The sequence below is a fragment of the Falco biarmicus genome, chromosome 4 (assembly GCF_023638135.1).
Source record: "Falco biarmicus isolate bFalBia1 chromosome 4, bFalBia1.pri, whole genome shotgun sequence".
Classification (NCBI taxonomy): domain Eukaryota; kingdom Metazoa; phylum Chordata; class Aves; order Falconiformes; family Falconidae; genus Falco; species Falco biarmicus.
Window position 1 is genome coordinate 105,983,347 of NC_079291.1, and position 26,603 is coordinate 106,009,949.

The 26,603-nt window shown below is 41.2% G+C and overlaps 1 protein-coding gene across 3 annotated transcripts in view; it reads left to right on the forward strand.

The window, feature by feature from the left end:
* The window catches only part of POC1A (POC1 centriolar protein A), a 59,580-nt gene that overhangs the window by 20,124 nt on the left and 12,853 nt on the right, over positions 1 to 26,603 (forward strand). For all 3 annotated transcript variants that reach the window (XM_056336159.1, XM_056336158.1, XM_056336157.1), the window contains exons 8-10: positions 6,554 to 6,622; positions 9,693 to 9,791; positions 26,341 to 26,481. In XM_056336159.1, coding sequence (XP_056192134.1) covers positions 6,554 to 6,622; positions 9,693 to 9,791; positions 26,341 to 26,481 — 309 coding nt within the window. The remainder of the gene's footprint in view (positions 1 to 6,553; positions 6,623 to 9,692; positions 9,792 to 26,340; positions 26,482 to 26,603) is intronic.

Here is a 26,603-nt window from a genome sequence, read left to right on the forward strand (position 1 = left end):
ACCTTTTCCCCTTCTCACATCTTTGGGATATCTGTGTTGTTAGTAAAAAATACAACAAATATCCATGCTTTCGTAGCTACTTTTTTTTCCTAGCTCTTATCTCTTTGTAAGATTGGGGTTTTTCTGTCTGATGCTTCTTCTGCAGGATACGTACCAAAGTGGGTGTAACTTTGTCACCAGTCTTGCCCTTTGTATTTCTTCCTGCCTCTGTCGTCTTCTCTGCATTATCTTTCTTTTCCTACTAAGTATTCTGCTATTGTCTTTCACCTATTCTGATGAGATTGAATAGATCTTCATAGCTGTGGATTTCCTGGCTGCATGTTCATCATTGATGCTGGGATACAGGCTCAGTACTCCCACCGTACCAAGAGGGCTGTTAGTTTGTATCGGTCTTCACTGAACTCTTTTCACTGCTTTCTCTGCTGCTGGAACGAAGTGATAGGTGGAAGACACATGACATTCACCTTTTTGTTTCAGACTCTGTGCTCTTTGGCACTTGAATGCATTTATCGAGTTTCTTACCAGCCCTTGGTGTTTTCCTAGTTGTCTTGATCACTTACTCTTTGCATCTTTTGCACCTCTACCTTCTGTCATTTCAGTGTCCATCTGTCCAAGTGTGACTTGCTGCCTTCTCCAATGCCATGAAGCAGTTGAGAGCATTGTGAACAGTGACAATGACTGCTCTGTTTATTATTGTTTCTTTTATACCTTGAATTGATGATCCCAGTGTGATGGTTGCTGCTGGATTTGCTTCTCAGACTTTGTCACCGCTTGTATCTCCTTTTTCTCTTTGCACTAGTTAATTTGTTCAGGGACAGTTTGACTGAATGTACTGGCTCCTATCTCCCCACTTTTACATCTCCTTGTGGGCAGTGGAAGAGGAAGCTCTCCTTTAATTTGACTCTCTGCATCCTCTAGATACGCCTTGTTCTTTTACCTGGCTCTTCTCTGGTATGCGTTAGTTTCTCTCAGGATTTAAAACATAAAACAAGAAAAAAATCTACTTGCATCCTTGGCCCCACTTGTCTCTCCAGCTACTTTCCCCTCTGCCTCTCCTTTCACTGTGCAGACTGTGCATCATTAAACTACTCTCCTCAGGTTTATTCCTGGACCCTCTCCAGCCTGGCTCTTGTTTCTTATGTTATGCTGAAGCCAAAATGTTAGCTCGGTTCCTAGCTGAAGATTGCAAGTCTGGCCTCTCTTGAATTGACTGTTGCTCTTGGCCCTGCTGTTCTTGAAATAGTGTGCCTTCTGTCCTCCAGCAGTTCTATGGGAGTGGAAATGGTGTTCAGGAGGGCTTTTGCTGTAATTGTCTGCTTATTATTTATAGATGGTACACATTCATCTGCTATCTGCATGCGGTTATGACTGTTTCCTCCAGGCATATTTCCGTTTCTACAAACTAAACTCTTGGCCTTTCTCTTAAGTATTTATTTCAGAGAAATCTATTTTTAACTCCACCTTTGAAAGCTTTGTGTTCAGGGATGCTGTTCCTGTTGTCTCTTGTCATCCCTGTGTCAATTGTTACTGATGCTCTTAGCATCCTGCCAGTCACTTGTTCAGTGTTGTAATTTGTGTCCTGGCTTGAGATCCCATCTCTCTAGGTGATGAATGCATTCAAGCCATTCAGCATAGTTCTGAACCTCACACTTAACGTTTTGTGTAAGCTGATCCACCTGTGAATTGCTAGGGCAATAAAGGCTTTGTGATCACTAGCTTCCTTCTGTAGGAAGTGGGGGAAAAAGAGGCGAAGGTATAATCTCTGTCTCTGGGTTGGGTGATGGTCTGCACATAAACTAGATTATGTAGCATGCTGTGCCCCACCCTTCTTAGCTAGGACTGGCGTGCCACCAGGTGTTTCAGCTACCATGGTGTGGCTGTCTGACCTTGCCTGTATCTTGTTCATTGAGAATGCTGCTGCGAAGGACTAGGTTTGATCCTGTTATCATTCCTTCTGTATGGCTTCCGTTTTCCTTCCAGTTTCTTTGCTGCATCCAGTGTGTGAGCCATTTGTCCTTTTCAAGGCTCCCTGGGGCTTATGCCCTCCCTGCCTGGTACCCCTCTTTAACTAGAGGGGATGAATGTTGATTAGTGGCAATGTTCTTCCCACTCAACACTTCCAGTGGATGACTTTTTGCTCTCTTCTGTATTTTCCTCAAACTTTCTGCAGCATTCTCCCTTACTATAGTAGTTTCAAACTCTATTTGACATGCACAAAAGCTCAGCAGTCTTCATGTTGGATTGCTGAGGACTAAATAGAAATGTTCCTTATTGCTAACGTGATGTATCTCATTGTCCATTCCTATCTTTCTGCAGCTTGCTGTTTAATCTACAGTAAGAAGCTGTAGGAATTTGGGGGCTGATGCTAGCACCTAGCACAATGAGGATGCAGAACTGGAGCACCCAGGGAATACTAATAGAAGGGCATTTGTATCCTGCTACAGGAAGAGGAGAATAAAGTGATCCTTTAGAAGGTTGCTGCATCTCACGTGTTCTAGTTGCATGGGAGACAAGCTTAAAATTCTCCCTACAACTTGTATAGAATATACAGCTGCACCTTTTTGACACTTTTAATGCAAACAGTAAGTTTACAGAGGGAAAAAAAAAATCTGAAGGAAGATTTTAATTCTTCAGTCTCAGGACACGTTGTCCAGGATTGCATCAGGCATCTGCTGGATCTCTGCCATGCTTACCTGGAACAAATGGCAGTTAGGCTGTGTCTAATCACTGGCAAGTGTAACTTTATTTTTGTTTTGTGTGTTTATATTAAATTGTGAGAGTATTTGGCAAACTATTATTTGTATGTTGCTATAGCAAACCTGTTATATCAGGGAAGAGTGCTGTAAGCATGTAGCAAAAATACTTTTCACTTAATTTATGTCAACAAATCTGTAGAGGATGTTGTGTCTATAGACTTGTTTATTCCCCCTTTAGTTTATAAAGGTACATTCAGTCTTTGGTATCACTTCTGATTTTGGGAGGAATATGTTTTGTTGAACTTTTTTTCACTTCAGAATGCCATGACTTTGGAGTCACTTCATTGCCTGTTTCGATGTGATTTGTATTGTGCTAAACTTTGTCTAAATACACTGAAATATTTAGTTGGAAAAAAATAATTTTGTGAAATATCACTCCTCTCCAGTATTCCTCACTTCTGCTTCTTCCTGAACTTTGTTTTAATGTCTTGAAAGCTTTTTTCCACCCTTCCCGACTCTGACTGGTTTATTATAGTCAGTGCAGCTTCTGTATACTCAGCTCTGTTATCTTTGAGCAGTATTCACCACTGTGGAGATTTCTGGCTATGTACTTGTTTCTGCTCTTTCTTATGGCTTATTTGTTTTTTGCTTTTGCATATTTTTAGTCTCCATTCCTGACAGTGTGGTCAGAGGGTTGAATTGCTGGGGAAGGTGGGTGGAAATAGAAGGCAGAAGCACCTTTTGTCTCAGCTGATTGATGGCGGTGACTTTGATTTGAAATATCTGCACTACATAACACTGTGTTAGTTGAACTAGCTTAGTCACACTGATGACTGTGCATGCATTCTGAAATTGCTGCTACTAGGTCATTTCTGGCAAGATCTCTTGAGTGAGATGTTGCTGTTGGAAGGCCTCAAACCCTTTTGAAATCATTGCAGGTGAAATGATAATATGGAAATACCTTAATATGTTTTAAGGAAGCTAAAACTTCACACTGGGAGTGACCACATTAGGACTGTACTTTTGCTGGCATAACCTTGCACCAGCACGTTTGAAAGCACATGGGGCTGCGGGACACGGGTTGCAGATAGAGTTGGGTACTTACCCAAGTGCAATCTTTGGGTATTTGTCTACCTTCAGGGTTCATAATAATGAGCTCACTTTTACAAAGGAGAGAAAGAAGGGAAGCCAGAAAGAATCAGGATTTCAGATTTCCATGCAATTTCCATTGGGAAGATGTGAACTCTTAATGCATAGTCTGTCCTTGGTACAAGGTGAGAAGCTTCTTCCCTTGCCTTCCGAGATAGGTGATCTTGAAAGAGGGTAACTCCTGTTAGGAGGTGTATGTTTGTGTGGTGGGGTTTGGTGGTGGTGGTTGTAGCTTTTCTGGCTGTGTTTTTAGTTTTGTTTTTTTATGGTTTGGGGGGAGGGGGTTGGTTGCTGTTTTGTTGTGGGTTTGGGTTTTTGTTGTTCTGTTGTTTTTTTGTTTTTTCAGCCTGTCGCTAGTTCAGGTTGCTTTTCCCAGCAAACCTGGCCATAGGCAGCATCTGGAAATGCTCATTGCTGCCTTTGCCTATTTCAGCTTGGGCAAAAGCTCAGGCTTAGGACAGACTGCAAAGTAATGGGTTCAGTAGCTGACATGAAACTTCACTATCAGGGTTCTCAGCTGTTTATTCTAAGCAGAACAGTTTGTCTGTTGTGTCTGCACTTGAACACATCTAACGGTTTCTCAGCTGTTTAACTGCATCTTGGAGCGCCTGCCTCATCCTCCCCATGTGCGTTGTCCTCTGTGCTTTCTGGAAGGTTGAAAATGTATTAAAATAGACATGTGGTGTGAAATGCATGCTTTTACTCAAGCTGTACTTCAGCAGTCGGCGCCATTAGAGAGAAACCATAGCCTCTCAGAACTTGCTTGTTTTAAGAGCGAGGCTTCTTCAAAATGCAAGTGCCTGTGCTGTATGAAAATGATCCTGGATGTGTTAACTCTGGCATCTCTTCTGTAAAACTAAGAGAAAAGCAGTTTAAGCCATCCTCCTATTCTTCAGTTAAAGTCCTGACAGCTAACATAAGCCTGCATACATCATTAGGCTGTAGCTTAAGGATGGCAGACGATGGTATTGTAAGGGGTGCCTGCTTGCTGCTTGTATTCTCCTGTGCTGCTGCAGGTGCCTGTTTGGTTTGAGGCCTCTGTCATTGCTTGGCTACATGCTTCACATGTAAGGGGGTTTGAAGCAGTGATTCTGATTTGTTTCTGATGCCTTTGGATGTCCCCCCCGTGTTGGCTTTGTCCAGCTAATTGGTATCCAAAGAGAATAGCTGCCTCCTGCAAAACTCTAGATAATACTACAGAATACAGTATATAGAAGCTGATGTACAAGTACAGTCTACTCTGCTGATGCTGCTCTGTCAGCCATTGGGTGACCTGTTCCTTTAATCAGTGTTCCTCAGCCTTGGCTTTTTCTTTCTCCTGTACTGAAAACTTTGTGGGCTTCTTGACTGCCAAGTCTCGAATAAAACGAGTAATTGGATTCTGCTCTGAATACTGAATCTTATGCATTCAGTTATTCTGCTTGTGCAGTTTTTTTGACTTAAAATGCTTGTAACCCTGCCTAAATTAATTGATGCTAATTGATTGCTTTGGTTGATAGCTGGTCAGGCATGTTTTAAAGTTAGGTCACGGTGGAGTAAACGAGAGCTTTAAGCCTTGGGTCTTCTGCAATGAGCAGTTTGTATGGAATATATTGCCCTGGAAATATATTGCAGAGCATGTGAGAACTGTAAAAAACAAAACACACCCCTCCCTCCCAAACACACAAAACCAACCAACCAACTGCTCTCCCTGCCCCCTGCCTTTTCCTTAGTGATAAAACTGGTTCTTTGATTTCTTGCCTGTAGCCTTACCTGTTGGCTATTTTTATCATCAGTCATGTGTTTTATGCTGCCCCTTAGTGACAGTTACGTGGTTTCAAAGAAAGGCTCTTTGGAAAGCATGTGGAGACAAGATGCTGTTTTCCATGGTGAATCTGGTGCACACAGAGGTCCATAAAATTTGCTCTCTGGTGGTGTCAGTGTCTTGAAGATTCTGTGTAATGTTTGAAGTTCTGGTCCTTGGAGTTCCATGAATATGTGAAAATCTTGGCTTAGTGCATTTTCTGGTGCATTTTCCTTTTGTGGTTCTAGTATTCATGGTGTGAGGAGGAGCTTGGAAACTGTGGATTCTGAGGGCTTGGCAATTGAAGCCTGAAAGGTGGATTCATCACTCCTCAAATTTGTTTTAAAAAACTTAAATTTTCATGGGACATGGTTTATGATTCATGAATGCTTAGAATGTCAGTAGTGGAGCGTTTTTACGTCTAACAGTATTTTTCAGTATTCCTTTTGGTGCTGCTCTGTGTGTATCTGTATGTTTAAACCTCCTTTTCAGCTTTAAACCTTTCCATCGGGTGGCTAACTGAAGGCTGAATTTAATAAAACTCAACTATTTCACCGCATTTAATAAACAGGAGTTTTGTAAATTTCTCGTACTAAAGGGAAGAGAGAATGAATGATTGAGAGGGAACAAGGAAAAGCCTGAAGCTGTAAAACTCTCTTTGTTCCTGTCTCTGTCTTAAGGCCATGGATATTGAAAAATGGGTGTCTTGAACTGGGGGCTAAAATGTGGGAAATGGTAAGTGCGTGCCACCAAGCTTAGCATGTTAATTGTGGCCCACTTACCAGACAGGTAAGAGCTTTTTAAATTTTGCCTTTAATTACTGTTGTCAAGTGAGAAATGCCTTGTAAAGCTGTAATGAATGGAGCTTTATAACACTTTGTTTTCTTTCACTTTTTTTAAACCTGTCTTTTCAATCTGTTTGCAGGGGCCAGCTACCTGTGTGACGTTTTCAAGAGCTGGAGACTTATTTGCCTCTGGAGGTTCTGATGAGCAGGTATCTTACTAGTTCAATTCATTAGTTTTGTGCCTTGTTGTTACTGTTTTCTTGGTATCTTGCTGCTTTGAAAGAGAAAACAAAAATAGTGAGAGATGTTAAACAGACTTTTCTTACTGAGGAAGTACTGCAGCTGCATTATCTGGGAACAGGTATGTACAGCAGAGGAAATATTGCCCTATACACGGCCCTCGTTATATGCCTTTCTGAGTCATCTGCTGCTGGGGAATAAGTTAGAGGGGTGTGCAAATGCCTGTGTTGAGATACCTGGAATATCACGGGCTGTGCTGTTGGATCATCTCTTGATCTGCCACTGGCTAGTTCTGAGACACAGGTGTAAGGGTAAGGCAGGCAAGCAGGGATGCTTCCCCTGAATATTCTTCCAGGTTCCAGTGGTCTACAGTGCTCTGTATTTCATGTTTCTTAATGCTCTCCTCCCTCCCACAGATCTGTCCTCAGTCTTACTTGAGATGCTGTGGGCTAAGCCATCTCCAGCGGCTGGGATCAGATGGTTTTGAGTCTGACTAAATGTGAATATAGGCTGTAGGCCTCTTTATTAATGGGAGCCTGGTGCAAAGCTGTACAAGTGCTGCAGTTGCACAGCTTTTTGGGTCAGAATTGGACTTTTCTCTGCTGACCTTGGTGTGTACACTAGAACTTAGAGCCTGGGTGTCTTGTACTGCTGATAAAGGTTTTTTGTTAATGAAGCAGTTGGGACAGGATGGGAGATCTCTTCCTTTTACTTCTGGTTCTGAGTTATAGTCCAGATACACATTTCTCTAAAAGCTGCTGGACTTTGTTTCCTGTTGTCAGTGGGGGAAAGTAAAATTGTACCCAGTATGTCTGGACCATGCTGAAGTGACTTGCTGGGTTCTCTACACAATGTATGTTTTCAGTTGTATACTATTGAGGAAGAAACCAGTCCTAGGGTTGTGGTTCCTGAGTTTCACGAGGTGCTGCATTTTAACTCCATTTTATAGATTTGTCGAGATAGGTGTCATAGCTTGTCATCCTGTTGCTTTAAGACTGCTTTTTATTTAAGGCTTTAAACACACTGTTTTGAAGAGATACATCTGGGTTTTTTGTCTTACAAAATTATATTGGGTCACTAGATTAAGGTTTGCTCTTGGAGTGCTCATCTAACACAAATATGCATTTTTGGTGTTTGTCTTCCTTAAAAGCCCTGATTTCACTGGAGGTTGCAGTTATAGTAATTCATTATTACTTATTTTTGATAGCAAACTTCAGAAATTTTGTCTTAAATTCCTAGACATAGCCAAGAAGCTGACTTTTTGTTTCATTTTTAGTTTAAGAGGATGTATTGCCCTATGTTTCTCTGTTGCGTAGATTCCTTCAAAAGGCTTTTTTTTTAATCAGCTCCCTCTTTGTCTTTGCTGTGGTTGGGATTTCTTTGAATAAAGTAATGCTCGTTGCAGAGTATTGGCTGGTATTGTTAAACTGAAATGCTGAGTGGCAGTGCCTCCCCAGGAGGGTGTTTGTAAAGGTACGTTTGTGGCATGGGGTCATAACTGACTTCTTTGGCAGCGTTTCTACTGTAGCTCAGGGTTGTGTGTTTCTGAACATGAGTATTGGGAAGGGTGGCTGTTGGCTTTCCTGTTCTTAGCTGCTGTGAAGGAGCTGCCTCTCTCAGATTTGTTTCTGAAAATGCAGGCAGTGATTCCTTTCATGCATGGAGAAAAACATACAATATATGTATGTATTAAAACCAGTATTACTCTTAAATTGCCAATTGTATATTTACGAGAAGCTTTTCCAGTGGAGTGGACCTCTCTGAATCATAGAATGGTTTGGGTTGGAATGCATCTGGAAGATCATCTAGTTCCAACCCTCCTGCCATGGTCAGAAAGCTGAATACTGGTGTTCTGAATCCAAGAGAAATGTGAGAAATAATAATCAAGAAAATCACTACAGGTCAAAAAAAAATTTTTGTGTGGTGATTTAGACATGTGACCTATCTAAACCCACATAATTACTGAACTGCAATGAGCCTGCTGGCATTGGGAGGTGCCATTTGCACCCTGTGCTGCAAATATATGCTGGTTTTAACACAGTTAGTGTGAATTGCCCTGCTGAAGATGTGGACAAACTTCAACTCAAAGTAGTGGTCTGAGTAAGTATCTGCTTTTCTGTCAACTGAGCTGTGTTGCATTGCTAGTTACCCCCAGGTTAGACTAGGTGGCAGTGCCTATCTTTGTAGTAGCACCTTTGCTAGCTGTGAAGAGACAATCTATACAGTGAAAGAGCCTCAGTTTTTTCTGTTACACAATGGAATGCCCTTGTTGGTTAACTATGCAACTACAAAAGAAAAATGCTTTTATTTCATGTGAAGCAGGGATGAAAACTTGCAAGTGAAGAATAAACACTGATGTTTCTGATAACCAAGATGAGCTGGCTGGGTTTGTAGGTGTTTTTCAGGCTTCTGAAATAGTTGATTGATTGCTCTTAAACTTTTTTTAGACTTGTAGAGCCACTGCTATGGATTTTACTCCATAGATTTGCTCTTGATATGTTGAAGTGGTTTATGTGTTAGAGGCCTCTCTTCTCTTCTGAAATAAATACTGCATTATGGAGAGAAGATGCCTGTAAGTGGGATTTGAGTTTGGTATGCAGCTGACAAATTAGCTCAAGATCTCTAACGCTAGTCTCAAAGTGCTAACTCTCCTTTTCCTGTGAATGAATCTCATGATAAACCAGTGGCTAGTTGTTTGGGATGTGGCTGATAAGTGCTGTAATGCTAAGCATGGTATTTTAATATATTTTTGGTTTTAATGGTGTATTCTGCATGTTGCTTTGGAGTTCTCTAGGTAGGTCTAGTTTCACGATGTTCCTGACCCAAAGAATGTTGAAAGACGTCATTTATTGAGAACTTGGTTATGCTATGTCTGTGTTCAGTAATGTATTTACAAATACCATCCTTAATTTAATCAATGGCAAAGCTTACTTAGGTTAACTTTGTGTGCATCTGCTGACTTTTCGCTGATCTGTTGACAAAATTGACCTTTAAGCAAACGTAGATGGAAAATTTTAATAGAGAAGCTTTCTTCTGCAGGTGATGGTGTGGAAGACTAACTTTGATGCGGCAGATTATGGTGATGTACTGAAAACACAGAAGTCTGGCACTAGTGTGGATGGGACCCATCACGCTCTGGTAGGTCAGCACACAGAAATCGTGTAGAGTTCCTTTTCAGTACGCTTCAGCTTCAAAGAGTGTGACTCTTTCAGGCAGTTAACAATAGAACCATCTTTCCTTGATATTTATTTGAGCTGCAAGATGTCTGTTTTTAACCAATCTTGTATTGTTTGTTCTTGTTTAACTGTACTTGCTTTACAGGAAAATGACATTTAATGATTTTAAAAGGGAAATAATTTTCGTGCATGTGTACATGCATTTTTTTATTAACAGCCTGTGTGTATGAAGTTGTGGTAGGCTTGCATGATAGCCCACACAGAAAAAGCACAGATGTAACAGGTGAAGTCAGTTTTGCTAGCTGATATGATTCCTTTAGGTTGGCGTCAGTCCTGGAAGTGGATATTGTTCATGATACCTTTTCACTGACAGTCAACAAAGACAAATCTGTGCATAGACTTCCCCATAAGAAATAGGTGGTGTATTGTACTGGAGCTTCTTTCCTAAATACTTGGAGGCATTCGATCATTTCTGTTCCCTGAAGTGTGTTAAGAGACATCTTATTTCTGACTGTATCAAATGGATAAATCCACTAACCAAGTAATTCAGTATGATGCACTGATCTGAGTGTAATGCTGATGTTGGATGTCATGGCTATTACAAGAGTAACCCTTTGAAGTTCCTGCCTGTGTGAGTTACAATTTTTGCGCATGGTGATGCTTCACTGAAATGTCCATATTGTGTCTTGTCAATCTTTGGATATTTTTGATACATTTGAGAATACCTACAGCATTCTGAAATATGTTATTACTGTGGCTGTTTTTTGATGCATCTTGTTCAATGTGAGCTGTAAGCTAAAAAGCAGTTTGTGAATCCGGGTGTTTACGCCTGTGTCATTGCCTCAGTTGGAAGATAAGCTTCTAGCCAGCATCTGTTGCTCTGTGGCAGTGCCTTTAATCTTATCAACTTAGATCTTCTAAGTTAGATCTCTTAGATCTTCTAAGACTTCTGGGCTACTAAACTTATGTTCTTTCTTAAACATAGTAGTGTTTTTATTTAATATGTATTCAGTCCTTTGCTGGAGGTGTTGTAATAGCCATAGTATTTTGTGATAAATGGGATCTGAGTCTGCAGCTCTAAATGATGCCTCACTATGTGGAGTGTTCTGTAAAGAAAGCAAACAAACCAGAGGATATTAGTGCTAGGTGGGTGGGAGAGGCTGGTAGGAAGCAATCACATAAGGAAGGAGGAGGTAAAAGTGTTTATTGATCCTCTGCTGGTTTTGGCTAAAACTGACACTTCTTCCTTTTCCTCGTCTCCTGTGTTCTAACTGTAAATTTATGTGGGCTATGAAACTAATAGTCCAGTGACTTCTTTGTTTATTAGCCTGTTGAACTGGACTAACTTTATCTGCTTTAATTTAAGATATTGTATAGTATAATTCTGGGCTGAGATACAGCACAAAGAAAGCTTTTATGGGAAGAAGTACTTTTTTTGGTTTGTAATGTTCCATGGAATGGCTTGAATAGTGTAGCCGAGGTGGCTGCTAATAGGAGATTATGGTAAGTTTGTCCCCAGCTGTACTGCTGTTATTACTAGAGCATATTATCCACCAGTAACTTAAGGAAAAGAAGGAAATCCTGAGCTCTTCTACAACTTAGTTCTTCATTATAAAACTTTTTAAGATGTGCATTGAAGGTAGCTGCTGAACAAAACCCTTGAACAGCAGCTAACCACCCTGAACGTCTGACCTTGCAACAAAACTATTCCCCTGTGGAAGAGGGTTTACCTGTCAAAACCTCTAATAGATGCAGCTGGGACCAACAGTTTGTGCTACTGACAGGCAAATCCGTGTCATGTGGTGCTGGTTGACAAGCAGTTGCTCTACTCACGCTCTGAGCCTATGGGAAACAGGGCACCACGTGTTCTTTGGGGTACAATATATTGGTTTGGACCAGATGCTGTGTTTTTGCAGAGGGCAAAGTGAATATGTGCTGAGTCATGTGGAAGAGACATACTCTGGTTTGGGAACCTAAATTACTTCAAAGGAGCGAGTGTTTTGAACTGCTACCCAAATGCAACCTTTGGGCTTGGGCATGCGGCATGGGAGCTGCTGATCCCAGCAGTGCCACCTGAATACAAAAAGTGTTGGAAAGTTACTGAGTTATGTGCCACTTGCAGAAGATCAAACTGAATGATAGTCACTGGGACTCTTCCTGTTTACTCCTTGTGCAAATGTGATGTTACCTTTTGGTCTGAATAGCACAAATGATGCTTCCACTAGATCTGCCAAATTAGCTAGGAGCATGAATAGAGACTTGTAAATTCAGACTTTGTCTGCTTTCAACAGTAAAATTCTCCCTGGTTAAAAAGCAGGGGTGAAGCTGGTTGCAATGGAGAGCTTGGGTGCTAGCTGGCACAGCTGACACCAGCATCTTAGTTGACTAAGTCTGCTGATGCAGTGCAATGATGTGTTCTCTTTTATGCAGTGAAGAACTTTGTTTTGCCTTGTAAGTGTGATGCAGCTCTGACCTGCTATAAAGGAGCGGAGTTTCGATTTTTGTCTCAAGTCACATGGTCTGATTGGTGCTGTCAAAGCCAATATAGTCTAATTTTTTTTTAAGGGGATCAGCTGTATTGTGGCTGCCCTTTACAGGAATGATCATATACCATACTGGGGCTTGTACCTGGTCTCATCTAAAAGCTCCCTATGCTTCACGAGAATGGAAATGTAAAATGAATGGAAATGTAAAATGGAATGAGTACTCACTATCCTTGTATATTAGGTTATTAGGAGTGCGATGCTTTAATGCTAAGGCAGTTATAATTGCTAAAGTTAGAAGGGGAAGAATAAACAATGTAGTTTGAGAGCTTGTTTTGAATACCATATGTTAAGTTTAAACTTAGAATTGATATGACATGTTCTTTGCTGTTAAAAAGAAGCTGATATCTCTGAAAATGGCTTTGTTTGCAATTTTAAATATAACCTGAGCATAGAGACCTTGGCTCCATAATAACTTGTCTATTCATGACAGTCTACTTTTCAATTGAATTTCATTACTTACATCTTTTAGAATTGTATTATATTGGACTCTTAAAGAGTACTGTCACTGCTACAACTTACTGTAAGACTTAAATTTCCCTATAGATTCAGTTCCTCCTTGTTTTGAGCAAAACATTTGCTTTTTAATAACGAAGTACTTATTTTGGTGGATTTTGTGTAGTTGAAATTAGTTATTTTTCCCATCAAAATCAGGCTTGGAACTGCCACCTGTGGCTCTTGATTTCATGCCAAGGTTCCTTTTTCCTTCAATGAAAAGTGAAGCTGCTTCATCTATCTCTACTGCTGTGTTAGCTTGCTAGGATTCTTCTCTTGAGTAATACTGAGATTTTGCAGACATTTTGGGATGTAACTACATTTAAAACGGGTAGATAAGTTGTTATTTGGTTTTGGTACCCTTAAAACACATGAGCATGGTTCTTGACACATCTTTAATCTGTTTTCTCCCTTTACTTAAGTCAGAGTATTTTTCCAAGGAGAGCTTATGCACTCATGTGTAGTTGTATAATTTTTTTTCTTAAACATTGTGAAAACACAAATACTAATCAAAACAGTGGCTGTGTAAAAATTGTTTAGTATCTGGTTTCTCATGGGGAGAGTCAGACTAACATGCAAGTGTTAAAGAATAACTGAACACAGGCATCAAAACTAGTTTGTCATGAAGATGAATAGGAAGAAAAAAGAATTCTAAATGACTTGTGGGATGAAAGAGGCATGAAACATTGTCAAGGTTGGTGAGCTTGAAAACAAACTTGCTCTAAAACAATTTTCACTTCCATGGGCAGAGGGAGACTGGAGACTTTAGAAGATGCTGGTTTCTCAGGCAGTTGGTTAAAGTTCATTATGAATCAGGGTATTGGGCTTGTTTGCTACAATAGGCATGAACTTCAAAGTTGCTCTGCCCACCTGCTTGTGTTTTCTGTAAATATATGAGGCTTGGGAGATGCAGCTTGCTTTGAAAGTGAAATTGCTCCATTCAAGGGCTAATGCCAATGAAAGAGAAGCTCATGATGAGCAGGAATTGCAGTCGTGACTATGGTGTAAAAGCATAGACACAAAAGTCTGATAAAACACTAAAGCTGCCAGAAGTGAATTATAAATACCTGTTAGCATGGTTGTGAGACTTCAAATGTTAGACTAGAATTACAGTAGCTCTGGAATAAATGCTTACTCTTAAATTATAAGCTAGCATTTGTTGCTATTAAGTGTTGCAGAATTGTCTTGAAAACTGAAGGGCAGGCACTCGTACATACTGTATGAAGCTGATGGGAAGAAGTGAAGTCTTACAGTCCTGCATATTGATCATACAAGGATTTGTTCGCTTTGAACTAGAATCCAAGGGGTAAGAATAAATTCATGCTTTAAGCTGTGATATTGAGTGGTGAGGACCTAAGGGAAAGTCAGAATAGGAGGTATGGACTTTGCATGTGGCTCTTATGCTTACAGTGACTGACCCCAGAACAAGCATGAGTTTCTGTCTATATGAAGAGTTGTGCAGGATCAGATCAAAGGACATGTTTTCACAACGTATCAAATCTATGTAAGATTGATGATAAATCAGTGAGCATTTATCATAAAATTTGCTCTTTCCAGAGAGGGCAGGCAATGTGTTTTATTTTGGGGGTTTGTGGTGTTTGGTTGGTTTTTTTCCAGATACAAGCAAAGCTTCGTACATGCAGTTACAGCTGGTGTGAGTATACAAGAACACTCGTTTCATTATGAGACAGATTTGCTCCGATTGTTGACTAATTCCAAGAAAACTACGTATGGTCAAGTGTTATGAGCAAACGCTGAACAGTTGATGTCACATGGACAGTTAGAAAGTGCTTGGGTGCTCAGATAAACCTGGACACTGCAAAGTAGGAATAAAAACATGGTAGTATAAGCCAAGTTGGTAAACCGTTTTTCATGCAATAATTATGGAAAATAGGAAATATTAATTGATATAAAGATTCTTTACTGAGTGTAAACTTAAACTTTCTTTAGGTATGCTGTAACTGTGCAAAACACTACTTTGCAAAGAGGGAGGCTGTTAAGGAGACTTCAGTCTAAGCCTCAGCATATAGCTTTCTAAAGAAAAATACTTGAAAGCTTGTTTGTGTTGCAGTGGCAAAGCTGTCTTGAACAAGGGGAGTGGGAGCTTGAGATGTCCAAAAGAGTGAAATGCAGAGTCTGCAAGGGTTGTGTGTAGTCTGTTTGTCTCAAACTTAGGGGTTTTCTGGTGAGAGAGGTAATAGGTACAGCAGGACATAAGCTTACAGGTGATGGGAAGTGTTTCTCTTGCCACTTCAGTTGTGAATTCTGCAACCATGTAACTTAAATATATGCAGCTTAGTTTTCAGCTGCTGGTAGGACTCTGGGAGACCTGCTCACGTGAGTGCGTGTGCAGACAGAGTCAAAAGCAGGTAATCCTTTGGTAGGGCAATTTGGGAGACATGGGCAGAGGTGCAGAGTTGTCCTCTGTCACTCTCTTGCCAAGAAATCTTTCTGCTCTTTTAAAATTCAAGAGCACAGATGTTTTAAATATCTTTAGCTCCTCTGAAGTTAAATGGTACTTATCTGTGGAGCTAACAAATGTGAAAGCTAATGGCATAGCAGACTTCACAAAGTGAAGCTTGGGAGGAGCAGCACTTTAGCAGAAAAGACTTAAGAGGCCTGTGACTCTTCAAATGCATCTTTCAGTTGACAGGCACTTAGGCCTCTTTCTGCACTGCTGGGTTTAAAATTTTCTCCAGCCATTGGACTATGCTTGCTTCCTCAGTGGCAATTTTTCCAAAACAGTTCTGTTGAATAAGATTGGAGACTAATTCCAAAAAATGTGATCCGATCATAAAGTTGTCTGAGGCCAATAACTGAATGTCCCCAGCTGCCTCCACCCACCTCTCTCCTTTGCTGGTTCTGTGTTGTGTTTGGTGACCTTGGGTGCCTCCTGTGCTCAGCCCCTGGTCTCTGTGCTGACTGCAGCAGTTCATTCTGTCAGCCACTCATTCCTTGTGTAAATAAATTCCTCTGGAGTTACTCATAGGCCAGATGTGCCTTTTCTTTTTTTGACCTTTTAGCTTCCAAATTGGTAACTATCTCTAATTTTGGCAATTGCTAATACTTATGAATACTTCTATATGGGTGTTTTTTTCCTTTCTTTTTTTGTACTTGCTGTGAAATCCCCTCCTGGGAAGGAGTTTCATTGCACAGAGCTGCAACTTTTTGCAATTGGATGTGGATGTGTGTTGTCATTTGCACCTCCTCCACCCCCTTCTATTTATTTATTTTTAAGTGTTGTAAGGGAGGAGTCCTGTATTCAACAGCAGGGGATCCAGCCTTCAGGATAATTGTGGTCTGCAAAATGATTATTTTTTTCTGATCTGCTTGTCACCTTGTTTTTCAGAGGATGCGTTCCCACTCCAGGAAGCTAGCGTGGTACTTGATTGTCTTCCTCTTGGAATAAGTAGGTAGATTATTTACTTAAAAGAACAACAGTGTGATGAGTGCTCAGGATGTTTCCACTGCTCTCTACCCTGCTTGGCTGTCCAAGCAGAAGCTTTATAGGGATCGGTAGGAGACTTACTGTGACTGATCACAGGACGCTCAGGAGCTCTTCCCCCCATCCTTCACAAGCAGTGCAGCTGCAGATGGTTACCCATAGCTGCCTAACCGTCACTTTTTGTTCGTTGAAGGAAGCCTGCTCATGTAAGCCTGTTGCAACACGTGATCTTGTAATTGTGATTTGTAAGGAGACAGAGGTTCAACAGGAACAGAGGAAAAAGCTTCTACTTTCCTCTCCCTCCTGTGGGGTGTGGACAAAGCTGGGTCTCTGTTTTGGCCTGCAGCTGAAGAGGCTGTGCTTGTAAACCTGCGGAGAGCCAGAAGGATGTCATTTTCTTTGATCGCATACGTCCTCCTTTTAGCAAGAGCAGCTAGTAGTTCTTTCTGTGCAAGAAGCGTGCTCCTGTGGTGTCTTCCATTCATCTTTCTGGAAACCAGAGATTTAGAGTGGGATGAACTCTAACCCTCAACAGGTATCAGACACTTAATTGACTAAGGGAGCTGCCATGGTGAGCCAGCTTGGCTAGTGGAGAATGTTTGCTACATCTCTTTCTCCCTGGTTCAGCATCCTCAGACTTTGGGAAAATAGTAATTTTGCCCATTGTGGTAGTATGGTTAGTAGGAACTATGGCTAATGAGGGCCAGAAAGGGCATGCTGCCCATTCATTTATAAACACATGTTCTTGTTAGCAAAAGAGATAGAAACTTGGCCTTACGTTGTGTGTTTACAGGCCTATCTTAACTCCTTCACTCTGGTACAGATAACCTGGTTCCAGTCCAGAACATCGGGCAGGAAGGCATCAGGGTTGCATAATCTGTTTTGTGGGTAGCCCTCAGTGGGGCAACCCCTCGGTTTCATCATTTGAAAGGCTGATCCAACTGAGTTCTAGAGCCTGGCTTTAATTCACTGGAGAATACAGTGTAGTAACAGTACCAGGTTTCTTCATACAGGATGCCAGAGTTCATCTTAGTGGAATGGGATAGATGTATTGGTTAACTGGGCTCTTTGTGGAGCCTCACTGCTGGTCTCACTGATTTTTTTTGCATCTTTATTTGACTGGCAGAGGAAAAAAACATGGTTTTCTCTCACTCAACTGAATGAGTATCTACCTTGCAAGCAGCTAACAGCAGAGCTTCTTTCTGGAAGATACTCTGGGAAGCCTCTGTTAATGGCTAGCCCTCTAATACTCTATTTCAACTTTTTCTGGTTGTTGCTATGTGAAACTGAATTTTTCACAAGCTAATGGGTTTTGCCCATATGTTGTTGCTCTTTCCCCTGAAACTTTTGGGTTTGCTTTTCTCTTGATCTGGTTGATGTAAGGAGAAGGGTGTGCATGACAAACAAATGAAAGCTTATGTCTTCTGATTTTGTGCATTAACATTTTCCTACCGTTGTTGCAGACTGTTTATCAGAATTTTATGATTTTGATGAAGGACCTAAGAGAGAGGAAGAGGCAGGGTTATAGGCACCCTCAGCTTGGCTTTCCAAGAGACTAAAAATGACTGCAACAACCAACAGCCTTGTCTGTTAGTGGATGGGAGCAGCTGTGCTGCTACAACTGTTTTCCCTTATATTCTGGTTTGACAAGATTTTTTGCAGAAGTAAGAGGATCAGCTTTTAATTTCTGTCATCTTACAGCAAATGGATTTGTTCTTTAAGGCTCTGGAACAATAAGGCAAGTCCTGACAAGTCATTATTGGTCAGAATAAAAATTGCCTTTTAAGTTAAGCACTCAGACTAATTAATGTAAATTCACCCACTTAGGTTGCTGCTGTATGTGGCTTGTGTTAATGCTTGAGTCATAATTCAAAGAGGAGAGATGGAGGCAAGATTTATATTTTTTTCCAAGCTGGTATTCTGTGTCAGCTTTGAGATGGAAAAAGATAGCTCAAGCTTGAATAGTTTCTAAGATCTCAAATTTTTCTGCTGAAATTCAAACTTCAAGAGTAATAACAAATGAGCATGTTATAATGTTTGTCTGCATATCTTTACATATGTGTATGTATACATAGCATGCATTATTTATACGTAACATACACGGACAGGCAAATGATATGTATGTAACACAGCATATACATACCAATTTCATCAGAAAGAGGCAAATTATTCTGATGAAGAAAATGAGCTGGAAGCTGTTCACACTTCAGGAGATCACTGTCTGTTTTGCTTCTTGCCTTGGAGACTGTTGCATTTGGTGTAAAAACCTGTAGCTGGATAACCCAAGGCTGAGAATAAACGCTTCTCTTGGTGTTTGGCTGCTCTTTCTTGGGAGCTTTTCCCAAGAGTGATCTTAAATGGGGCCAGGGAACAGTAGTTCAATTCTTGGTGAAATTTTTTACCAATGGTTCTCATGTTTTGTTTCCACACAAAACTGTTCCTTTGAGATTTTTGGTGGTCTCCAGGAGCCAGTGTTAGGATAGCCAGCTGAGCATCACCCGTGCAACAATGCTTGTTTATTCCGTACTAAATTCTGGAAGACCTCATCATATCTCCTAACAAAACAGTAGGAATGATAGGAGGGGAGAATTTGGTTAAGAGAGGTAAAATGCTTAAGCAAAGTAGGAAAAAACAAATTAAGATGTTGAAGACTACCCTTAGCTTTTCCTTCTCAAGTAATACAGACCTGCTTTATGTTTTAAACTGCTGGTAGTCATTACGTTCTACTTGTCTGTGCGCTCTTTCACTGGGCTTTCAATGTCTGGCATTACTGTTTCTGATTTTCACTCATCACAGCAATGCTGTTTGTGCTTTTGGAAATGTAATACAAGCAAAACTTTCACGTTCTTCCTCAATGTTTGTAGAGGGCTTCCTAGGTATTTAAAATGTAACTTGAATTGGAAAGGAGGGGACTACTGAAGGTAGTTGTTCTGTCTTGTTCTATCATTTTCCCTTAGTAAGACTGTGAATTAATGTAGTATTGAATTAATTACTAATCATTTGGAAACCCTAGCTTTGTGTAGAGTTATATTCCTTACTTGTTTTGGGTTGTGGCAATCCCCTTTGCCAGAAGTTATCAGGAACTGTGACTTCTATTTCTTCCGGTGCCAGATATGCTCGTCCTTGGGAATCTGTGCAGGGGATCTACTTTCCTTCAATGTTTTGTATAACACAAAGATGACGTAGCACAAAAAACAGTGAGCCTGATCTCAGCTGGCACACAACCAATTGATGCCATGATGCTCAGCATAAACCAGCTGAAGAGCATGGACAGCATGTAGCATGGATGCTTTTAGCAGTCTGCATAGATACTTGTCACGTGAAGTTACCTTGAAAGCCATGATACTAATGTCTGTCCCAGTTTAGAAGTGACACAGAATGTAGAGGTAAGTGAAGTGGACCAACAGACAGTGAACCAAAGAGCAAGGTCACTGAAACACAGGAGAGGAGAGGAACAGCTTTTCCTTGCTGGCAGGCAGGCAGGAGCAGGGTTAGGACCTGCTCTTGGCCAGATTGCCAAAGTGTCACTTGCGGTGGTAAGGTGTTACTATTTCTGTAAGCACATACAAATGTCAGTCCAAGTGCAGCCTTCTGTGTCTAGCCAGGCTGGTTTCATGCATGTTTGAGTACTGTAGCTGGCCGTTAGCTGTTACCCCTGTTTCTTTGCTTCTTGGCAGTTTGGTCAGCAGAGCGGGATGGTATGATGCTGCTTCGCTTAAAATACACAAACCTTAGTCCATCCGCCCACCTCTGCCAGGTGTTCACTTAGGCTTTGGCACAGGAGTGCCTGAGGATTTAGAGGGGTTTGAGATATACCTATTCACTCAATTTCTTCTTGGGGTTATCGCAGACTTAATATTTACTGGCTTATGGCAAAATACGGCTGTTATGGGTGCCAAGTTTTAATGTTTTAACTTGGTATTTGTAGTAGCACCAATAGGGAGAAGGGTCCTATCTAAGTAATTTCTGGCCTCTTGCGTATCTAACCCAACTTACCTTTCCGTGTGAAGCAAAGATAAAAGGGAAGTAACATTCTTTTCACCTCTCTTCTCCACACACACACACCTCCGCCCCCCAATACCTGTCCATTATTGCAACTTAAATCCTGAAATAAGAGGTGAGCAGGGATGAATGGTCCTATAAATTGTTTCACAAAGCTAATTTAACTTGTATCCTATTTCTAGTTGTTGCACTATGCTGGTTTGCACAGTAGATGTAGAGTAACGCAAGTCTTAAAAGAACATTGATTGCTCCAGTAGTGCTACCTGGAAGAGGGGATGCTTTTCCAGTCAGAGAAATGTGCTTGTCCTTGGAGAGCTGTGTTCAGTCAATGAAATTTTGTGTGTAGCAGGGAGAAATGAGGTTACCTCTCAGTTTTTAATGAGTCCTCCAGTCTAGCATGGTGTACTCCATCTGACCTTCTGTGGAGCTTACCTTGAAACTAATATGCTTCCACTGGATGTCACTGTTGCTCTCTGGGAACACATTTAAAATATCACTTTACCTGTGGTGAAAATGACTCCTTGAAATAGAAGACTTTTAATGATATTTCTCTCTCATTTGGATTAGTAGAATTGGGGTCCAGATAAACAGTGTATGCCACCTCTGGGAGATTTCTGCTCCTCTGTTGTTTCTAGGGGATTTTTTTTTCAGCTCAGGCAGTGAATTTAATTGCACTTTGTGAATTAGAAATTGGATGTCTGTATGGAATTGAAGACATTAGATGTGTGTGTTGCTTAAAGGGCATGCCGTCTTTCTAGATACTTGAAAATTAATTCTTGATAATATCATATTCTTTCTAAAAAAAACCCAAAACCAAACAAACCCTAAAGAGTAGATATACTGTGGAAATTGGTTTAAAGGGACTTAACAGTAGACCTGAACCTGCCCCCCTCTCACTGCTCAGTTCTTCTCTTCCAGTGGAGAGAGGTGAAGAGAAGGGAAAATAAATATTTCCTCTGCATTGAATTATAAGAATCCTACTTTTTATTAGTAGGTGTGAAATTCGGGTAGGTGGTTATCCTGTCAATATATCTTCTAAGTATCACCATTTAGAAAGCAAAATGGCTTTTTTTTTTTTTTTATCCCTTGCAGTTTTACTACAGGTGTGCATGTGTTGTGTAGTTAATATTTGCCCCCCTCACCCCCGATTAGCACTATTAGCTGGCAAGTATGCTGCTTAGCCAGAACAATTTTTGTATGAGGCTCTGTAAGAGACCTCTGGAATGAAGGCTGTTTAATTTTCCCCTTCCCCCAAGTAGTTGCACTGTGCTGTCTTTAAGTGGTTGCTATAAATAAATCACTTCTGTTTTCCCTTTGTCACTGAGAGCTGTATTGTATTCTGAAACTGCTCATCTATTCTTCCTTTAATGTTCAGCTGCTTCTTGCTATAGCACGAAGTGCTTAATACGCAGATGTTGTAATAAGATATTTAATGGCAAATACATTTATTCGGTTTTGCCAAATAAATTGTGCACTTGAACTTTGACTAAAATAAATAATACCTCTGCAATACTGTCATTGTTTCTGATGCCTGTCCCCAGGATTCAGCTAGCATTTTACCTTGCAGGTGAGTCAGACAGGAGTACAGGTGTCTCTCTGTAATCATGATGCTCATCAGTGCTGAGACTGACAAAAAGCCAGTGTGTATTTCAGGACTCTATATTTTTGCAGTGTTTTTTTTAAATCTGTTAGAATTTAAATCACTAGTGGCTGGCTCACCACATGATACAGGTTGCTGTTAGGAGAAGGGTGGCTGTAGTTTGGTCTTTGAAGGTTCTCTTGTTCATTCTTATGGACAGTAGCAGTGGCTGACTTTAATCCTCTTTTACAAAATTTGAAAAGGTTTCAGTCTAGGGACAGTTCAGTTCTTCCTCACTTAGGTGCACGCTTCCTTTCAAATGTACTGGCCATTAAGGTAGCGGTAAGTACAAATTGTAGTGTGGCTGTTAAGGGAAAGTTTCCAAGCATTTCCCTCTTTTTAAAATGTAAAGGGCAAATCTTCCCCTGAAGGACCCCACAGTGATGCTTACCACTGTCAAATCTGGCAATTGCACGAATGATGCGGTAGATGCAGCCTGGTTGCTTCTGTAACACAGCTTCAGTGTGTCCCTGCTGGGTTTGAGCTGTGGCAGAAGCCCAGGTGTGTGCTTTGGCAGACGACCTGTCCCTCTGAGCAGTCTCTTTCCAGTTTTTTTTTAATGAAGATGGGTATGTTTGAGCTCATCAGGATGTTTGGCAGCTTTCTAAAAATGAATGTCAAACAATTCTGGGTGTCCATTTGGATTTAGGATACTTATAAACTACCTCAGTATCTGCCCTGTGAAATCCTGGCTGTGTTTTCTTAGCAATCAACGCGTTCCTTGACTGTAGAAATTGGAGACTCTGGCATGAAAAACCTGAAAGTGTTAAAAACAAACAAACAACAACAACAACAAACCCCAACCCCTGCCTTTCTCCTTGACGCCGTGGTGGGAAGGCCATGGTATTACCGTGTTCAGAAGGCTTCTGTTAGCTAGTAGCAGCGGGATATGCTTTGGGTAGTGCCAATACAAGTTACCTACTTGGACTCCTCAGCCTCTTCAGAAAAAGTGAGCTGAAGTTAGGCTAGTGAATCTGATCCAGGTGAATGCAAATGCTCTGTTTAAACCTGTGAAAAGTGCTGTGCCTTTGAGATGCGCTAGTGTGGTGTTTGCTTTGGCTGAGTTGGCCATCGGCGGAGCCTTTGCTGTTGTCCTTCTGCTGTTCCGTCCATGATGGGCCGTGCTTACGGCCTGCAGCGTTGCCCTGTGTGTCCAGCTGAGAGCGTGCAGCATTTCAGTGAGCTCCCCCTTGCCCTGGACATGCCTGTGTGGGACAAATCCAGGCTTAAGCCTTGTTGAATGCTGTATGTAGGGCTCCTTTTTGAGAAGCCTGCTTGGACAGGTCCCGGACTTCAGACTGCACCTTGATGCTGTCAGAGTGGGTGGGATGAGTAGGAAGCCAGAGCAAACTGACTTCAGTTTTTGTGCCTGGTTGTGGGCAGCAGTTCAGTGCTGTCTGTAGATGTGCGTGTTGGGTACTTGGTTTTTGCACCTGCTCTGACAGGGTAGGTTAGGTAGGATGTGCTTGTTCCTAGAACTGAATATTCAAAGACCTTGGTCAGTTTGAAAGCCTCCCTTTTGGAAGTCATACTCCGTGACACATTGACATAGGTTTTTTTATTTGCTGGCTGGATGTGCCCCTCATTAGGTAGATCAACTAACCCAGAACTTCATTGCTGAAGGCTGTAGCTACAGGTTGTCTTCTTGTTGATGACGGGCTGTAATGAACCTTTCAGGCAGCTGTGGTGTTTGAAATGGGACAGTATGCCATATTGTCATGCTTCTGTTTTTATAAGTAGATATACTTCTGTTCTTGGGGGTGTCGCCACCATTCAGAGTACCTTCAGGAACCCACATGGGCTTTGTGGAGGTGGCTTGCTTGACTGCTTGTGGAGGTGGTACATAGCCTGTGAGCTGATCAGCAGAATGTAGCATCTGTGACAAACAGCTGCTGCTGCCCCAGGCTTCAACTTGACATGATGAGGAATCACCTGACCCCTAAAGCATCGGGTGTGGGAACATCTCTGCAGTATTACCCTTGCGAATATGCCAGACTCTTAAACTTTGTGGACTGGAGCAAAGATAATATCAACTGAGTTCAACCCAGCAGCTTTTTATGAAAAGCTGTCTGACATATGCTATAAAGATAGAGGGAGAAAATATGTTGGTACAGTCATTTTTCTGCTTCTGTGAGTCAGCTTGTTCTAATGGGTTTTGAAGTAGATAGCTCATCATCATTTGGGGTTTTTAAGTGCAGGTTGTATGCAGTGTTAGCTCACTCAAATTTCTGCTGTGCCATGATTGACTGGCCTAAAGTTACATCATCAAAATAGAATAGTCAGCCTTAAAATAACGAGAAAACATGCTTTTTAATGCTAACTATCCATTGAAAAGCAGTGTTTGGGGGTTATTGTTTTTACTTTTAAATTTAAACAGCAAATAGAAGCTTTGTAAGGCTGGCTTTATCTCATCTCTGCAAGAACATATTTTAGTTAATTAAATCAATGTATCAGTGAACAACATGTGGCTTTCAGGCTGCACAGGAGTAGTTTTGAGTGTGGCTCCCATGCCGTGGCTGTGCAATGTGACCTGGACTGTGGGCTGTGTTGGCCTAGGGCCTGCAGATAATCCAAATTATCCAAGTAAGTGGGAGGAAGCAAATTAGCAGAGGCTGGTGTGGCTGCTACCCCCTGATAGCCAGCTCCATCCCAAGCCTGTGGCATAGCACAGCGATCCCTGTGGAGCAGTTAAGTGTATCCTTTCCTGCTCCTTGTGTGAAACTGGTCTTGTGATGCGTAGCTGTGTGAGGGTGGTTTGGTTGGCAGGATCTAGGAGGTGTGGTTGGCCCATACTAGGAGTCGGTGGACAGCAGCAAGCCATTTGCCTGTCAGAGCCTACTACTGCTGTGGCCTCTTTTTGTTTTTCTCTTCCTTGCTCCACCTCCAGCTTCCCTGTGCAGTCACATTTCTGTTCCTCGCGCTGTTTAGTGCTTATTTTGTGTAACTGGTGAGCTGGACCTCAGCCTTGGGAGCCTTTCTGTGGCCTGAATCAGTGACTCCCACCAGCACAAGGTTTTTTATATGTATTTATTTTTTAAATACATATCTTTGTTGTGTGTGTATGCACATACATGTGTGTGTATGTATCTTCATAACCCACTAAACAGTTTTGCGTTTAAAATTTTGAGCTGGTCAAAGGTCTTGTTGCAGCTTAGTTGCAGATCTGCATACAGCTGGCATCAAATGTAGAGGTGAGCAGGTAAAGCGGTACAGTGCTGATGAGAAATGCATTTGTAGTAGTGCATATGAGAGAGGAGATGGAAGCAACTCTTCATTTCTTGCATAGAAAAAGCACATGTGGGAGAACTTCTAGAGACCATTTTTCAGTCTGTCAGAATTCCTTGCTGCTTTGTTGACTTCCAAACTTCAGTCATATATGTGAGTAGTAAGTGCATGGGATGGAGCTGCACCAGGCCGTGGAGAACCATGTTTTGAGGGCTGTGATCTTGGCTTTAGATTCAAATCTTGTCTGTTAGCATAAGTTGAGAAATTTAAATCTGCAATTGCTCAATCTGTTGGCTACCTTGTTTAGTTACATAAACTTCTCTGAACTACCTCTGGTAGTAATGCAAGTAAATAATGCAAATAGTGTTTGTTCTAGAAGAAAGATAAAGATAACAGTTTGAAAGAAAAGGAAAGAAAAATAAGTTCTCTAGTAGAGATCTATTTGTGCTTTTAACACTTAATTTATTCAGAATGAAATACTTGAGCTTGCATATCTAAAACAGTTGAAATTGAAACTTCAAAGTAAACTTGTTCTTAACCTCATTGAGGAGGGAAAACCAGTTCAAGATACAAACAAAATTAAAATTACTAAATCAAAGCTGCCTGTTTTAATGCATCTTGGAACATCTTGCTTCTGCTGAATTTTAACTGCGGTACAGCATCCTTCTTACAACTACCAAACACGGAGAGAGGCTTTTACTTTACTGTTGAAGTAATTGGACTCCTCTGTGAAGCTTACTTAATTCTTATAATTTGGATGTAGTGATTCTATGTGGCTCCAGTAAGTCTTCGTTTACCTGTACAGTCTATGCCTGTGTACCACATGAACATGCCAGAGCTCTTTGCACATATGAGACTTTAACCTTGCAGGATTGCTTCAAGATTGTTATCTAAGGTTTGCCTTTCCTGATGGAGATTTAAAAACAAACAAAAACACACACAAAGAACCCAGGAAAAAACCCTCCACCTGGGGAAGGCAGAGAAGTTCTGTAGCAACTTTTCCTTTTCCAGCTGTGGCAAGACCAATTCCTTTTCTCCTTTGCCTGCTTTTAATAGCATGTCCCAACATAAACTGTTCTTCACTGTTTACCCTCCGTGAAACAGAAATCCTTCTCCAGTTGTTTGCATCTCAATAACAGATTATGTCTGATTATTTTTCTAGCAATCAGAAATGGATTGTGGTATTCATCTTAAGAAAACAAAAATGCAGGATTCTGGTAGGAACCACGAGCAGCAAGAGGAGGAGAGCAGTCTTGCAACTACCTTGGAGCATATTATGGGACAGTTGGATGTTCTGACTCAGGTATGGTTTGCTGTTTAATTTTGTAATAAAAGGGGAACCTCTGACTGGGAGAACTGGGAATGTTTTGCAGTAGTTTCATGGAATGAGTGTGACTAGTTCAAAACCTCTGCCTTTTAGTTTTT